This window comes from Jaculus jaculus, chromosome X (assembly GCF_020740685.1).
Source record: "Jaculus jaculus isolate mJacJac1 chromosome X, mJacJac1.mat.Y.cur, whole genome shotgun sequence".
Classification (NCBI taxonomy): Eukaryota; Metazoa; Chordata; class Mammalia; order Rodentia; family Dipodidae; genus Jaculus; species Jaculus jaculus.
The window spans coordinates 115903467-115922432 of record NC_059125.1 but is presented as its reverse complement, the minus strand read 5'-3'; the positions used below and the strand labels follow the sequence as shown (position 1 = coordinate 115922432).

General features: G+C 37.1%; 1 protein-coding gene across 1 annotated transcript in view; it reads left to right on the top strand.

The window, feature by feature from the left end:
• Positions 1-2130: 2130 nt before the first annotated feature.
• LOC105943777 (synaptonemal complex protein 3-like) overlaps positions 2131-18966 on the top strand; it is a 79587-nt gene continuing 62751 nt past the window's right edge. Inside the window, exons 1-5 of the mRNA XM_045139935.1 lie at positions 2131-2147; positions 3590-3720; positions 4341-4470; positions 11944-12043; positions 17438-17536. Of these exons, the coding sequence (XP_044995870.1) occupies positions 2131-2147; positions 3590-3720; positions 4341-4470; positions 11944-12043; positions 17438-17536 (477 nt within the window). The remainder of the gene's footprint in view (positions 2148-3589; positions 3721-4340; positions 4471-11943; positions 12044-17437; positions 17537-18966) is intronic.

The window sequence follows — 18966 nt, the reverse complement described above, 5'->3', positions numbered from 1 at the left end:
ATATCAGCTGAGTGCCATTACTTGTGACTCTGTACTTCTTGACTACAGATTTGAGGAGAACTATTATCCAGCTCTACCTCCATGCTGTCCCGGCCATGTTGCACTTCAGCCTAAAATTTCAAGCCTACTGAAACCTTCCCCCATTATGGTGTTTCTGGTCAGTTCATGGGGATGAGTAAATGAACTAATAGTGTGCTATAAATGTTATCTGTTTATTTTTTTTTTTTTTTATTTTTTTAGGTTGTGAGGCAGACATTATCTGATAGTTAAATTCCTTGTGTGTAAAGTATTCCAGACTCGACTTCAGCGGAAACTAATAGTTGCAGACAATGTTAGCTGATTATTACCAATCCAATCCAGTTGCCATTTGAATTTAAGTAACACTTGCTGAAATTATTCTAGTAAGAACTTTCCCAGAGTCTGTGGATTTTCTCATGGGGAAGCTTCATGATGGAAGTGTGAAGCATGGCATAAGTGGAGGCTGGTCATTAACTATGCCAAAACAGGTGGAAAACACCAAGAGGAAAATTTGCTGAATCTGGCAAAGGGCCTCTGTCTTTAACACACCTAAGTTGATCCCCAACAATAAGCCTACTGCAGGATGGCTCAAACTCCCAAATTGCCATTAGCTGGGACCAAGTGTTCCAGGCACATCAGTTTATGGAAGTGGGTGTGGGACAGGTATGAAATTCAATGCATTACACTATTCTACATGAAATCACTAGTTCCACAAGTTTCACAGGAGAATTATGCTAATCCCTGAAGACCTAATACATGGAATACTGCATATATTCACAGAATAGGAAATGAATAAAATGAGAAAAAAAAAAACAATCCTGGGCTACAAGAGGGCCTACACCTACTAAATTCTTTATAAAGAAGTAAGGGTTATCTCATTTGTCTGGTGCTAACTCCCTTTCCTTGGAGAATGTGCTTTTCTTTTTCAGATAGATGTAGATCCTAAGGAGAGAGCCACCCTATCATACCTCAAAGGGCCCCTGCTGAAACTAAGAACAATTGACGAAACAAACAAGGGTGCTTTTTTCTTGGTGATCTGGGTACCAGCACAAGGGTGAAGGAGATCAACACAGAGAAAAATCAACTCTTACCAAATCAGAGATCCAGAGACCCAGAGGCCCCTATCACCTCATCACCTTAGCAGATCAAAAATGAACCCAACATGCCTCAGGGAAATTTTGCAGAAGAGAAAGAATGTCAGAGACACACATTGGGTCATGATATGCAGAGACATTTATCCTACCCATAACTGTGTGCTAACTCCAGAATGATGGCCCATATACTTCAACAAGGAGGGGCCAAGAGGAAGGGGTAGGTAATGGATGAGCCTAAAAATGGTACCAAATTGACTGTATTTGCTGAGTACAAAACTAATTAATTAAAAAATTCCCTGTATCTGATCATTTTATTACATCAAAAAAAGATAATGGCCACTATCCTTGATATACCCTAATGCTTGACTAATGAACAGACTTCAACACTGAAACAGGAAAGGACCTTAGGATGTTCAAGTGTATGTAGTGCAGGTATAAAACATAGTTTGAAATCGGCAAATCCTTTAAAATAAGCTATCATAGAAATAGGAATAAGGAAAAATGTACAGTTCGAGAGAGATTGCTTAGGTGTTAAACAGCTTTCCTGCAAAGCCTAAAGACCCATGTTTGCTCTCTCCTGATGCTACCTAAGCCAGATGCAGGAACGTGATGCAACTGCAAGTTTGCACACGTTCAGTAGGTGGCCTAAGCATCTGGAGTTTGATTGCCATGGCTGAGGCCCTGGGCCTCAATTCCCCCCCCTTTCTCTCTCTCTCTCTCTCTCTCTCTCTCTCTCTCTCTCTCTCTCTCTCTCTCTCTCTCTCTCTCTGTTTTTCTCAAGAATTGAAAAATGAAAATGAAACAGCCTTGCACTAATGTGTTTCTTAGCATAGTAGCTGTTCTGATACAGACACAGGCTGTCCAAGGGTCACACTTTGCACCTGCCTAGTTGCTCCTCATAGCTCATGCACGCATGTGCAGGGCAGGAGCCAATCAGCGAGGTTCCCGGCTGAGGAGGGGGAGGAGCAACTGGCTTCTTCCGCTCTCTTGTAATTTCCGTTGCATCAGGAACACTGCCATGGCGGCTGAAGACCGGTAACACTGCTTCTTCACTCATTGGGGTTTTGTTCCGGAGGAAGCTCAGGACACAGGCAACTCCTCACCCTGACCCTGACACTGACACTGTCACTGACCCATAAACAAACCATTCCTCCTGGACTTGGCTTGGGCCTGTGCCAGGAAAATGATGATGGTGAACCCTGATGACGGCAGGGCCTGAACAGAATGGGGACCCATGCTAACCGGTCAGAAAGGGTCTAGAGGGTTTGGGGGGCAGTGGGACAATGGAGTCCCACTGTGGAAGGTTGAAGGCGAGAGTGGCAACTTTCCCAGTGAACTTGGCTGGTTCCTGTGATAGGAAAGTGTGGTGCCGGACCTGGTGATGGCAGGGTGTGAACAGCCTAGGGGCCTGTGGGGAAGTGGGCCTGATGGGTCCAACGGTTTTACTGGAGGGAGTGGGCACGGGGTAGGAAGTGGGTGAGGGTTCTCTTAGGACATTGTGCAAGGTTTAAGGTCAAAGTAGCTGTGGCATTTCACCACACTTCTCCTGAGGTCCTGTACACATCTGCAGCTCCAAGAATCTGAGGACCTATGGGGTTTACACCCATATACTATTGAAGCTAGTATGACATTATTCTTATGCAACCAGGGTAGACCATCATAGTAATGAACTACATACTGTACATTGACATGTGATGAAATGATCATGAAAGTTATGGTTAGATTTAAATAGTATTCAAAGACATAATTGCTTAATCATGTAAAAACAACTTGAAAGTATAAAAATTAAATATATTAGCAATAATGTAAAGATGATAATTTCATAAGCTAATAATTACTAGATTGTTTATAATATTAAAACATAATTGCAATTGTAAATGAATCTATATTGATACTTTATGTATAACATTGGTATATATTTGAATATAAACATATAAACTATGTATATATAAAAAATATATAAAATATATATAAAAATGTGATGTGCATATATATAAATGTATTGTGTGAGTCCAGAACAAATGGACTTCATAGATATAAATTTTCACGATCCTCATTATAGAAAACATGCATTTGCTTATATATCATACATACATTTATATGTCTTTATGTAAATAATACACATTTTATCATTCTTATATGCTTTGCATATGATTATATTCAAAATATATACTATCTTTAATAACATATGCCTATATTATAAGACAATATGTAATGAAATGAATTATATATGGGAACATATACATATACTTTGTTCACATCTTCTTCCTTTTTCATTTGGAAATAAAAGGGATTGTTAGTTTGGGGTTCAATAACAGAAATAAGAAAACTGATCAACTGTTATTCACCCAAAATCATTTCTATTTGATGTTACCATATACTTTAAATCTTGTGCAAATCTTACTGTTTTATTTAAGTGATGTCTTTGAGAGCAGATAATTTGACAGTTGTGTTTTCCTGTATGTGTTGTGAATCAGAAACCATCACAATATGGTTCCCCATGGGAGAAAGCATCCTGTGAAATCTGTGAAGCCACCAATGGAGGATCCAGCCGTCACAATCTGTGCCTTAGATGAAGAAGATGGAAACCTGAATGTTCTCACTAAAGGTATGAAGTATCCAACGTTGGACATGGAAGGTGTATTGTAGCTCATTTGTTTTTCAATTAGTCATATAAAATACAAAAATGCTTTACATACGTTTACATGTAATTTGTTTCTTTTTAAAAAAAATTTATTTAATTAGTTTTGTAATCAGAGAATGCAGTCAATTTGGTACCATTATTAGGCACATCCATTACCTACACCCTCACCTTGGACCCTCCTTGTTGAAGTATATGGGTCATTCATTCTGGAGTTAGCCCGCAGTTATGGGTAGGATAAATGTCTGCATATCATGACCCAACATGTAATTTGTTTCTTATGGGATTTTCATACTCCTGGAGCAGAGTTCTAGAAACACACATAGTGTCTCTTGTCATTGAAGGCCAGCATAAGGATGAATTATACTTAATATAATATGATCATCCCTCAGTGAAACTTGAAGAATTGGTCTTATAAAATGCCACAAATTATCCCTTGAATTCATTTAGACTTCAAAAGACTGTATTTCTATATTTGCTTTTAAAACAAAGGTTGAAAATGTCTGATAGGAATGAACATTAAGATCCTATCATTTCAAAATTTACAAAACCAAGATACTTATTTTAAATGTATTCCTTTGTGATAGGCAATCCAGAAAATAGTTCAGATTTAGATAAGCTTTGCAAGAAAGTGCCTGATTCGGTGGAAGGTGAGGATACAATATCTGAGGAACATCAAAAGCAACAGCCTTCTACAGGAATATTTGAAGATATAAGGTAACATATGCAAAAAATATTTTCCTGTTCTATAATGACATTCAAACATGTTTCAGGAGGTGTATACCAATATTTCCAGGACTGGAGTGATGGAAGTAGGAATGTTAGACTTTGAGGTCATTCATTCTCAACTGCATAGCTTTCTTGAGACAGGTGAAGGATACTTGACTCTGTCTCAGAAATGCAAAAAAGAAAAAATTACTTCACTTGGCAAACAAGTAATGAGTGTAGATTATTTCACATGGGGTACTTCTTCCAAATCAAGTATTACACATTATAAACAAGTAAAGTAGCAACAAGAAAGATTTCTTATTGGTTGAGGCACTTACCTGCCATGCCCAAAGACCTAGGTTCCATTCTCCAGTACCCATTTCAAGTCAGATGCACAAGGTGACACAGGTGTCTGGAATTCTGTTGCAGTTGTTAGAAGTCCTGGCATGACTACTCTCGATACATGATACTTTGTACACCTGACTCTCTGTGGGTACTGGACCATCAAACCTAGGCCATAAAACATTAAAAGCAAGCAATTCTAACCTCTGATTAACTCTCAAACACTAAAGTTCAAGGTATTAAATTATTCTTTGGAAGCCTAAAATATCAGCAATTTATTCTTTCACACCGTTGTAGGACAGAATTTCAAAGCAATTGTAGGATTTCTTTATTGCAGAGGCTCAGGGGGATAATTTGCTCTGTGTGTCCCAACTCAAATGAATCCTGGCAGTTACCAATGTTCCCTGGCTAATAGAAGTATCTTTCTGCTTTCTGACACTTCTTCACACATGGTCATCTTCCCTGTAAATATGGTTGTCCTGGTGAACATCTGTACATGGACTTCTAAGTTTTGCACTGATATGAATCACAGTCATCCCCTGGACATGCTAAGCCAGCATTTTACTGGTCATCTATTGTTAGAGGCCAATGTGATCTTCTTTTGAATAAACCAGCAGTTGGACTTAAGTGCTGTCCAAATCCAATGTGATTGATTAGATCTGGAAAAATAACATTTACCAATATGGTTCTCTCTAGCCAGATTTCACATCATGGCACAGTTCAACCATTAGAAATGTCAGATTTCCCTCAAGTAATACCTGGATTTAGAGCAATACTTCAAAATCCTGGTGCCTTTAGTGTAGCAATGATAGATGGATCCTAAGCTTTATGGGTAGATTTATTGATCCCTGAATGGCCATTAGAATCTTGGAAAATAAGATCAAAAGTGAAGATCTCATATTTCTCTATATCCAGACTTTACCATAAAGCTGTAATAATCATTACAATGTATTAAATTGTTACACTAGTCATGCGGACTGATAGACAATTGTAAGTAAATAAATATAAATGAATAAATAAAGGCAGAGAAAAAGGGTGAGAGAGAGAGACAGAGAGCGAATCGGCACAACAGGATCTCTAGACACTGCAAAGACATTCTAGACGCATACACATTCTTGTGCATCTTGCTTCCGTGGGACATGGAGAATTGAACTTGGAACCTTAGGGATGACAGGCTAGGACCTTAAACCCATCTCTCCAGCCCCATGTGCAACTTTGAGTGTGGGAGAGAGTGAGGGAGAAAGAGAGAAATAGAGAAAGGGCACACTAGGGCCTCCTGCCACTACAAATGAACTGCAGTCTCATGTTACATTTTGTGAATCTGACTTAATGTGGGTACTGGGCCATCAAACCTCCTCCACAAAGCATTACAAACAAGCACTTCTAACTTCTGATTCACTTTTAAAACACTAAAGTTTAAGTTATTAAGCTGTTTTGTGAGTGTAAAGCTTCAGTGAATATTTATTCTTTCATTATAATGTCATAGTCATAACACTATACCAGCACACTGATGGATATTACAGTGGAGAAAACGCCCTCACAATACCTGCCTGAAAATATCACAACAAAATAATGCAGATGAGTAGCTTAAACTTTGATAAATTGATTTTCCTATATGTCTGATGCTAGAAGTCAAAGACAATGTTAGAATTGGTTTCTGATGAGCCTTTTCTTACTGAACTGTTGATATTAATCTTCTCACTGTGTCTGCCCACATAGCCTTCCTGTGCTCATAGTTAGAAAACCATAAAAAATAAACTTGTGCTTTAGGAATGGATCCGCAGTTAAGGCATTTTTCTGTGAAGCCAAATGGCCCAATTGTTATTCCTCAGGAGTCACATAACCCAGATATACAAGGTGACCAAAGAGTTTGGATTTCATTTTAAGTGGCTGAAGACCTGGGCAAGCCCATTCTCTCTATCTGCTTTCTCTCGCTCTCCTTCTCTCAAATAAATAAAACAATAAATGTTACTGAAAAAATAAAAAGAGAATGATCTGTGCTATCTCTTAGTCCTACAAAGATATCAGTCTTGTTTAGGGTCTTATCTATATTTACTCATGTAAACTTTGTGCACCTTCCTCTTCAGCCTGTCTTTAAGTAGTTGCATTGCAATGTGAGGTTTCAGTATGTCCATTCCTTGGTAGCACAGATAAGTATTGAAGACTCAAGAGAAGATTCTTCTTACGGACATACATGTCAAAATCATAATGAGATATCATTTCCCACATTGGGATGTTATTAGGGAAGTAAAGATTAAACTCACCATGCCATTACATAGAATGTCCTACAGACTAGAGTCAGCATGTGAGACAATAACAGATGATGCAACTTAGATGTATCTTAAAAGTGTTTTGTTAATGGATGGAAGTCAACCAGGAAAAGGTTACATAATTTAGATTTTATTTATATAAAATATTCACAATAGACACATATATACTGAAAGTTTATTGTTTTTGTGGAACTAGAGAAAATAGCTGACTACAAAGTGAGTTTGAAAAGTTGTGCAGTATATTCTTGAGGTGGTGAAAATGAAATTGGTTAGTAGTGATTGTTGTACATTTCTGTTTGTATATGAAAGTCAACTTCATTGAACATGAAATGAGTAAATGTTACTGAAAGTGAGCAATACCTTGGTAAAATTATTCTATGAAAAGGAAAATCCTTAGATATACAATGGAAGGTGTGGTTACCATGTACTTACTAATATAACTTCTTTACAGAGCTGAAATACAGGATGCTATGGATAAATTTGAAGGTATGTTATTGGAGAAATTTGTAGTAAACGAAAATTTTTTAAATTCATATAGTCATTTGCATAAAGGGAAATGGCATTGCACTATGTGGTTTTCTTTTAATGCTTGGATCTGGTTTCTAAGGATTTTACATAAATAATTAGCAGCAAAAAATTCCCTACATAGCCGGACGTGGTGGTGCACCCCTTTAATCCCAGCAATCTGGAGCCAGAGGTAGGAGGATTGCCGTGAGTACTAGGCCACCCTGAGACTACATAGTGAATTCCAGGTCAGCCTGGGCTAGAGTGAGACCCTACCTCGAAAAACAAAACCAAAAAAAAAAAAATTCCCTACATAACCTTGTCTATGAAACTAATAGGAAAAATGATGCTTTCATATGTGTAAATGTCAATGCATCTTAGAATAAAATATGATGGGAAAACTTTGTTTTCACAGACTTTATTTTTTTGAGGTAGGGTCTCACTGTAGTTCAGGCTGACATAGAATTCACTATGTAGTCTCAGGGTGGCCTCAAAATCAAAGCAATCATCCTACCTCTGCCTCCCAAGTGCTAGGATTAAAGGTGTGTGCCACCATGCCCAAATATGGATGTATTTCTTTGTTAGTAATCTTCCTTAATTTTTTCCCTATGCAGGACAATGCATAATTGATGTCCCTAGGATAAGTCTTTCTTCCATGTTTTTATACTAAGAAGTTACATAATTGAGAGGAAATGACAACTTTACAAACCAGTATTAGATGTATAATCAGAGCCAAAAAGACGATGACGTTTTAAATACGGAATCAGTTCTATGGATTAGTTAGTACACAGCAGACATTTTTTGCTTTTTGTTCACTTGCTTATGTGTTATTGAGACACATTCTCACTCCACATCTGAGGCTGAAATAGATCCTCCAGTGCAGTCCAGGTTGGTTTTAATCTCATGATCTCCTAGCTCAGCATCGTTGGTTCTGGAATTGCAGGCATGAGCCACTTTGGTGGTTGAGGGACTGATAGTCTTTTAAAAATAATTTCTTTTTTCCTTTGTAGAAATTACCCATTTGATCAGCTCATTCTAGAGATTTTTGGAGGACAAAAAGTGCATTTAAATTTTATTTTCATTGAGCAATTTAGACTAGGAACCTATTACATTTTGGTCATACTTGCATCAGGTTACAATATTCTGTCCCTTCTCCCCAGTCCCCGTTTCACTGAGGGACCTGTTCATGGGGTTATTCGTAATCACTGTGGGATAATTAAGGCACCAGGCAATCTCTGAGGGAGGGAAAATGCCTGAGAGTTTACTTTTTTGTTAGTAAAGATGCCGAAGGGATAACTGTTCAAAGACTACTACAGTTTCATTTTAGTTGCTGAAAGGTATCATACAAAGTTTTATATTTAGCAAAAATAATTTTGAATACTTGAAAATTTAATCCCACATTTTATTCCTTTTTATTGTGTGCATTTCCACATGTACATATATTTTGATCTTATTAACCTTCCCATTAACGCTGTAACTCCCCACACTAACACCTTGTTCCCAACAACTCGTTTTCCTAATGCCATGTCAGTTTAGAGTGTGGAGGGCAGCTCCCAGAATGGCCTTAGGCTTGCTTGCTTGAACAGAGCTGGCAGCATGGCATAGTACTCATGGTTACACCTCTGAAAAATGTGACTCTCCCACTCCGTGCAGAATCCACTAGCTGCCAGTGGCTACTCAGTGAGCCTGTCCTTGATCCTTGCTGGAATATTAAAGGGATCAGTCTTGTGCAGGAAATGATGGGTGCTTTGGATTCATGAGTTTATTAGCCATGCAGCCTGTAGACGCCAGAATTCCATGGCACTTCTCCTTGCATGCTAGCTCTTCAATTCTTCCATCCACCTCTAGTGCAAAACTAACTGAGCCTTAGTATTAGATGGGTTTGATTACCTGTTTAGGGTTGTGCACTCAGCAGTCACTTATTCTTAACCCTGTCACCAGCTATACATCTCTGCATTAGGTTTGCCTGCCCATTGCAATAATAAACTGAGATCAAGGGTGACCTCACAATGAATCTATTGGTACAAACACAGACATTTTGAAGGCAGATTGACAAGCTGTCCATTAAATAGTATGAATTTTTGAACTGCTGTACTTACTGCTCAAAGAGTCCTTTAAAATGCTCTATGATAGCAGGGCATGATGGCACGTGCCTTTAATCCCAGCACTAGGAAGGATCTATGAGAACAATTTGATTTGTTCCAAATTAATTTTCTACTTACATGAACTAAGATGTTTTCCTGACTTGTTGTGTGTGTGTTTTTTTAAAGTTTGAAACCTTACAATTGACTGTATTTTTTACAATTTTTTTCACATTATTAGATTTAACACTGTATTTCCAAGGTTCTTACATTTTTATCTCTATCTATCTATCTATCTATCTACCTACCTACCTACCTACCTATCAGTATATACATGTATACAAATATATGAATTAATTATATTTATTATTTGTTACATTTATATTATATAATATAGATATATATACTCTATTATATTTATTATTTATTTATTATATTTATATTTAAAATTAATTTTATTTATTTATGAGAGACAGAAAAATAGAGAATGAGTTGGCCAGCTCCTCAAGCAACTGGAAGTGAATTACAAATGGATCCATCCCCTTGTGCATCTGGGTTATGTGGGTTCTGGGGAATTGAACTTGGGTCCTTTGGATTTGCAGGCAAATGACTTAACTATTATTATTGTTAATCTAGTAATATCATTATTACACCAGCACTGACTATTTTTAAATAGAATATTTTGTGTCCTTTATAAAATTTATTATAAAAATAATTCAGCTGAATGTATCTTCTCATTGGAGCATATTTTATAAGGTTAGACATAATTGCCTAGTATTCCAGGATTTCCAAGTGGTGAAATTAAGGTTTATCAATGTTCTGTTTTGTTTGTTTGTTTTTGTTAGTTATCACTTCTTTCTTTTATATAGGTTTGGACATAGGATCTTGCTGTAGTTGAGGCTGACCTGGAATTCATAATGTAGTCCCAGTTTGGCCTTGAACTCATGACAATCTTCTTCTGCTTCCCAAGTCCTGGGATGTAAGGCATATGCCACCATACTCAACGTCAGTTTTTTTTTTTTGTTTGTTTGTTTTTTGTCAAACATGAATTTATAACTTATCTGCACTTAGGAAACACATAGTTAAGATCAGGTCAGGTATTTCTTATTCAAAATTTTTGGGACCAGATCATTATTAGATTTCAGAATTGTCTGCAAGTGGAAAAGTGCATAGTCCCCATTGTTTGAGCTCTCCTAGTTGTATGATCTGAACTTTGAGGTGCTTCTTAATATCAAAAATTTGGTATGCAGTGTTAATGCCATCATAATGTCACTGATATTCTTTAATGAACTTTTCTCAAACTGATTTTTTCTTGCATATGAAGTTACAACTGAATTTTCTTCAACATATACTTGAATGATTATTTATTTTGAATGTAGCTGACATAAACAAGACTCTCCTTGCACAAAAACGAAGAAGAGAAACATGTGTCAATACTTTTTCTGAATGCAGTGTCCAGGAAGCAGAGCAACTTTGGAAGTCTAAACAAGACCAAATGTAAGGAGGGTAGTTTGAGACCCTTGATTGTTTCATTTCTTAGCATATATCGGCACAGTTATAAAATTTGTATCACGTCCTGTCTATTGCAGTCTGTAGTAAAATGTTGTGCTTCATTCTTCTGTAAGCACATGCTCCTGGACCTTCTTTCCTTCACTCAATTGCAGTATATGTTTTATAATTTAGTGGAGATTAACTTGTGTTCTTTGGAAATACTTCTAGAGTTACTATTGAAAGGAAAGATATGCTCATTTTAGAAATATACTATTTGAGAAATGGTGGCTGTCCTTGAAATGGTGAGCAGTATGATAGTTAACTATATGGACAGCGTACAAAAGTGTAAGTTCGTTATCATAAGTAGGTTATTCACTTAGCTTACATAACCACTTCTTCAGAATAACATCTGGATTATGTCAAAACTGGGAAAACTTAGCCAAATATTTCAACTGATAAATTTCTAATGTATTATTCAGAACCTGCATTCAGTAGGAAAATTTGAAAAAAAATGTTTTTGACATTTTACATTATTTTTTTCCTGAGCAATGGTGTATATGTTAAAAATCCCTCAGTTTCCAAATGGTAAAACATAGGTGCAGACATTTCTGCCTGTTTCTATGAGAAAAATAATTATAGTAACTCCATATTTCATTTTACTTCTAGGTTCCCATGAAAATATTTAAATGCTAATATTTCCTTTCTTTTTATTGTGTAAGAATGATAATTCAATATTGATATGAATAATATTTATATCAGTACTAAAAGTGGTATTATCTGTCATTGTTTTATAGGAAGAAATATAAAGAGGAGAATACTCAGAAGTTTAAAGATATCTGTCAGCAGTGGGATTCGCATATGCACCAAATCAGTGAAGCTGATGAAAATCTAATTGTTGGTATCACAGGCTGTTTATTACCTCTCTGTTGTAGATGAGACTCATGTCATCTCAGGTAGAAATAGAGAAACTAGAGTTGAATTAGGCTCATGGAAATAAGTCAGGCCTCATTACGCATTGGTATATTTTTCTAGGTCTACTGGACCATATAAACCAAAGAAATGTAGATGTATACCATACTGACAAAACTATTTAGCTTTTTGTATTTGTTGGGATTCTTGCAGTTTAAAACAACATAAACGTTTAGAAGGATACAGGAAGAGTTGTACACTTAACAAATCAGGATATGTAAGTTTTACACACACTTGACTGGTTGTAAAGTACAGTTCCTTTTATTTTGGGTTGTGTGTGTTTGTGTTTTAATTTGATTTTCTTTCTTTTTAAATTTTTTGTTTATTTTTATTTATTTATTTGAAAGTGACAGAGAGAGAAAGAGGCAGATAGATAGATAGATAGATAGATAGAGAGAGAGAGAGAGAGAGAGAGAGATATGAATGGGCGCACCAGGGCCTCCAGCCACTGCAAACCAACTCCAGACGCATGCACCCCCTTGTGAATCTGGCTAACGTGGGTCCTGGGGAATCAAGCCTCGAACCGGGGTCCTTAGACTTCACAGGCAAGCACTTAACCGCTAAGCCATCTCTCCAACCCGTCTTTCTTTCTTTCTTGATTTCTTTCTTACTTGTGCTCTTGCTTATTTACTTGCTACTTTCCTTTTTCCTTTCTTTTCTCTATGTTCCTGCATTGTTTGTATTCTTCATGAAATTTCAGAGGATGGGGGCTGAAGTCCTCAGGACCATTTACAAGTTAGTCAGGTACATGACAACTAGGACACAGTGCCTATTTAGAATATGATCTACTCCTTTTATAAAAGAAAAATATTGCAAAATGGTTATTTACCCATGAGTTTTCACTCTTGTGTCCCCTCTTCCCCACACCCATTCCATTGAAGGCCCTCCTCTCTGGGGTTATTATTAATCACATGTGTCACAACTTTTCAGTCACTCACTCTGGGGTGGGAACAATATCTCAAATTGTACATTTCCCACCATTTGGCACTGACATTTCTTTCTACCTCCACTTCTGAAGTTTTAGTTGACCCTTGGAGGATGTTACAGTTATCTTCTCATTACTGACACAAAAGACCTAATCAGATGCAGCTTGTAGGAAGTAGGAATTTATTTTGGCTTAGAATCTCAAGGGACAGTTCCATGATGACAGGAGAAAGGATGGCATGAGCAGTGCCTGGATAGCACCTATACCAAATCAGGTGGAACCCCTCAGCATGTGAGACAAGTTTTTTTTTTTTAATTTATTTTGAGAGTGACAGACACACAGAGAAAGACAGATAGAGGGAGAGAGAGAGAGAATGGGTGCGCCAGGGCTTCCAGCCTCTGCAAACGAACTCCAGACGCATGCGCCCCCTTGTGCATCTGGTGAGCCAAGTTTTGGCATGGTGAGCTGGCTGTAACTAAGCCTGTCCCCAATGACACACCTAAAGCATAGCTTCACCTATCAAATTGCCATCATCTGGGATAAACCTTAATACAAACACCACATTCCACCCTTTTGCCCCTTAAGTTGACCATCATCCATAATATCAAATGAAATGCATGCAGTTCAACTTTAAAAGATTCCATAATTTTTGTCAATAACAACAGTGTTCAAATATCCTGTTAGTATGTACAATCAATGCAACATAAGAACACAGAATAAAAATCACAATGGAAAATATGGGTATAGATATAGCAAGTAAAGCTGGAAACATGAAAAGATCTAAAACAGACTAAGCAAATGTTGAAAACTGTAGGTCCATGACCAACATCTCTAAGCAGTTATGGCATCTCTGGAGTTCCAATTCTGTCCCTTCAGCTAGGCCACTCTTAGAACAGAGTAAAATGTGAAAGGAAGCTGGCACTAACACCTCTGGGCTTGCACTTGAAAACTCATCTCCTCCAGTGAAGCTCCAAATGCCATCTGCTAGGAATTAAGCATTCAGCTCACATGAGTATGTGCGGGACACCCATATACTCAAACTGGCACAGTAGGTACACAGTAGGTCCTTTATTCTTGAGTTTTTCACAGCCCTTAATTTTCTGATTTGATAGGTTTTGAGTCTCTTCATTCTCTACTACCATCATTCTGGAGGAAGTTCTCAAGTTACTCTTGAGAGCAGCACTCATATTTAGCCTGCCATTTGCACTGTAATACTTCCTGGTATACGTGGTAGAGATGACTTTTGTCATGCCAGGCAGCTGGCTTTCTTCTTTTGTCATTCTCATGGGTCTTAGTTTTCCTTGGTATTCACTGACATCTTTAAAAAACACACATTTTGTAACCATGAGTGAGAACAGCATGAATCAAGGGAAATAATCAGACATTTAGAAGACATTTTAAGAGGCATAACCACTCTTTTCAGACAAATAAGAGTAAGTGAGCACTTCGTCTAGTACCATGCCCTGTATAGTATCTCACACAGCACATTCCAGCACTAGGAGAGCTAGCCATCAGGCATGTGGCTTCCACCTCAGTTCTACATTGCTGTCTCAATGTTTTGTTACCAAAACCTGTTTACTTCACTGTATAATAGCTTTTGCATTTCATGCATTTACCATGGTTGAGTGTTTTTTCTTATTCCCAGGGCTTTTGGATGTATATCTTGCAGTGTTTTCACTAGTCTTTCCTCTACCTGTTTGAATTTCAGTTCTTTTTATTGAGTTCCCTGGACCATTCATGGGTGATTGATTTACAGGATCACTGAAGAAGGTCCACATTTATTCTTCCATATGTGATTATCCCATTTCTACAGCACCAACTGTTTAAAATGCTGACTTTTCTTCACTGTACATTTGGGCGGTCTCTTGTCAAAATCAGGTTTTTTAAATAGAAGCTATAACAGGAGAATTTATGTGATTTTATTGATCCATGTGTCTTTTTATTGCCAGTACCATGCAGTTTTTACACTTATGACATGCTTTTATAAAGTTTGTTATGTTTTTAAAAAGTCATTTTATTTATTATTTATTTGAAAGAGAGAGAGGGAAAAAGAGGCAGGGGAGATAGTGAAGTAGAGAGTGAGAAAGAGAGAATGGGCAAACCAGGGCCTGGAGCCACTAAAGAGGAACTGTAGATGGATGCACCTTCATGTGATTACTAGGGAATTGAAGCTTGGTTCTTTGGCTTTGCAGGCAAGCGTCTTAACTGATAATCATCTCTCCAGGTATAAAGTTTGTTACTTTTTGATTTTTTTGAGGGACAGACTTACTCTAGCTCAGTCTAACCTGGAGTGCACTCTGTTGTCCAAGCCTGAAATGAAATTTTCAATCATTCTCCTACCTTTGCTTCACAAGTGTTAGGACTAATCAATAGTGTGCATGACAATATCTGGCTTGTTCATGTATCTTGATATAAAGTATGGTAAATGTGTTAATCAGTTGCATTCTTATTGCCAAAGTCATATTTGGCTACTTGAGGCCTTTTAATCATCCATATGAAGGGTGAGAGATTTTTTTGTTTTCTGAGAGAGTGAAAGAGACTGAGAAAGAATTGTTGCACCAAGGCCTTCAGCCAAAGCTGACAAACTCCAGATGCATGTAGCCTCGTGTACGCATGTGCAACATTGCCTGCTTGTGTCACTGTGCTTCTGGCTTATGTGGCACTTGAGGTCCTATTGTGAGTTCTTATGCTTAACAGGTAAGTGCCTTAACCCTCAAGCCTTCTCTCTATCCCAAGGCCTTTTCTTTGTTTTAGTGAGCAATGTTTCTTGAATTGTGTATTAAGTTCACCTTCTAGTTTACCTTTCCTTTTCCATAGTGATTCAATAATTTATGAAATATATGTTGAATTGCTCATATCAAATAATTCTGTCATTGGCAGACCATGGCAGTATTGGAAATATCCTCTTGGAGATGCACAAGAACAGCATTCCAAGAAGCTTCTGAATAAGTTCTTGCTATATGAACTTGGAGTTCAAAAGAGAGCAATGGGAAAAACATAGTTGGGAGTTCTCAGCACACAGGCCATTTCTAAACCATGAACACTGGATGAAATCATGAAGGGAAGTGTTGTAATTGAAAATGAAAATTCTAAAGAAAGAGTCCTGTAGTACTTCTCTACCTAGAGGGCTAGGACAGGAGTCAAGCAAAAAAAAAAAAAAAAAAAAAGATGCAGAACAAGTGGCCTCATAAGTATAAAATTAAAATAAATGAATCTACATAGAGGAAACAAATTTAAAAACAAAGTTTTAGTACAATGTAAGACTGTAGATATGAGGGTATTAGAAATAAAAAAAAGCTTTAATTGGGCCATGTGCTGCTTATAGTGCAGGTAGGTGAATTTTTTCTCCTTGGAATGTTATTTGTGTCCTGAATGAGAATACTTTGGTTTAAAAAATGAGTGGATATCTGATTAGAATGAGGATAAGACAGAATAGGAAAGAAAACACCAATATAACCCAAGGTGAAAAGGAAAAAGAGTTTTGTTTTACTTGCAAAATAGCTTTTTTGTGTACTGACAGGATTAATGTATAGGAATAGGTGTGGTTATCTAAGTACTCAATGGTCCTTGAGATTGGAGTATAGGATTTTTGCCATAAGCTGGGCAATTGCTATATCACTGAGTTGCATATCCTGCCCATTATTACTTTTTATTTTGAGATGAGCTCTCACTAATTTGCAATGGCTGTCATTTATACTTATTCTGTTACCATGTGAAGACTTGGTGCCCTGGCATTCCTCTCCAACTTCACAATGGCTCAGTGCACCCTCTAATATTAAAGGTCTGTGCCAACTGGACTGGTTGGAGGGTCAAATATACATTAACAGAGCAAGTTAGATAACTGCTGAATTCTTGAGAGGGGATATATGAAGAAACAGGAGTTCAGGAAAACATGCATAGTCCACCCTTATCTGCCTCAGAGAAAGCAGTGCAGAGACACCCTAGAGGTGGGTGATAGATATGATCACAGGACATTGAACTTCTTGGATGACTTCTATGTATTTAGTTATCACATGATTAAAGAACTGCCACTGTGTAGAGTAGCTAGAGTTGGGTTTTGAATTATGGGATTAAGCCAATTAAATATGAGAGAAAGGTGGGATTTATATGTGTGTATAAAGGAATAATTACAGTGGGTTTCTATAACCTTTGAGCTGAGAAAGAACAAATGGCTTGAAATTTAGTTATAATTATTGTTAACCAAAGTGTTAAATGTATTAACTTTAAAATTATTCTTTTTAAGTTTAAGAAGGAATTATTTTGGGCTATTTGAAAACTTTTATGGCTGAGGATGTAGCTTAGTGGGAGAGGTTTTGAAAATTATAAAAGGTGATGATGAGAACAAAGAAAACTGTTTACCAAATTTTTAGACAATTTTTCTATTATATTTGCAGAAAGACATCCAAAAAGACAAAATAATTTTGAGAGAACTTAAGACATTACAGAAGAAGAGACTGATGAAGATGAAGCAGATGTTTTCACAGCATAAGAAGGTATTATGTTGTCCCCAGACACATAAATATTCTTAGGTTGCCATTTAGGATAGGAATTGCTGTGTAATACTTAAGTGCTCCTTATCTTCAATATTTCACATTTAGTTGTTTCTGGATTCTATAAGCATTCTCCCTACCACAAGTCTGTCTTTCAGGTCTACTTCTTCACCCTAGGTCATGTTTTGCCTGTACCATTACGCATTCTTGTAAGCCATTGAGTAATATGACCACTTAACTCTCCTCTCTGCTGCACATCCTGCCCTTCCTAAGTCACCCATGTTATCTTTCCAAACCATCTTTTTCCTTAAAATCGAACAGAAGCTCCACCATTCAATTTTTTTAGGTATTTGACATCCACTATGACATGAGTTTGCATTTAAGCTTCATTTACTTGGCCTGTGCCTTCATTCCACCTGGCCACACCTTTGTTTTTTTAATTTGACTGCGCACTTCTGCATTTTGGTTTTCTTCTTCTCCAACACTATGTCTATATTCATGCCTCCTGACTGACATAGTATTCTTTTGCCAACTTTTCCCTATTTTGAACTCTATACCACAGAAACTTGTCACAGAATATTTCTGTGTTGTTGGTTTACATGCCTCTTTTCACCAACATCAAAGCTATAGTTCTATATTACTGCCTTGTCAGTTTCTCCACCACATTGAAAAAAAATTCCTTTTCAGAGTTTGTACCTTGGAGGTCAATGTGCTAATTATGTTTTGACTGAATGATGATGATTTAGAACACATTGTAGTGGGATGTAATGGTACATTACCTTTATACCTGTACAGGGGAGCCATATGCTGGAGCATGCCAATTTGGAAACTAGTCTGAGTTTCATGGTAACGTCCTGTCTTAAAAAAAAAAATGGAGACCTCTCTATCTCTCTCTACCCCTCTCTCCCTAATAAACAGAAATAGAAAAAAAAGAATTTAAATACTAAAATGTTAATTTCTGTTTTCCATAAATTGGAAAGGAACACTTATTAGAAGTCATTTTATTCACTTTAGTAAATTTATGACATATTTACTATTCTGGCTGAGAAGTTGATTATATAACTGCATGCTTGAGTATATTGTGAGAAATATTCAAAGTGATCTATATGATGGGATCTTGAAGTCTTTATAGCTTTCCAGCTTCTTTCCCCTTTTTCATGCAGGGACTTACCATGGTGGTCTGTCTGATCTCAAGCACTTTGTCCTCTTCCCTGAGCATTCTGACTGCCTGGGAGCTGAAAAAACATTCCCAACTTCATTTATGCTCCATGACACTGCCATTGGTGGTTGGCCACTTTACAAATTTATTCCTTTATCTAATAAAATTTCATTGCTGCCCAATGCCTTTCTCTCCATGAAAGGAGGAATGATGGTCCTCATCTTTTATTTAAAGAGATAAATTGTGGAATAAATATTCAGCATCATTTGAAAAT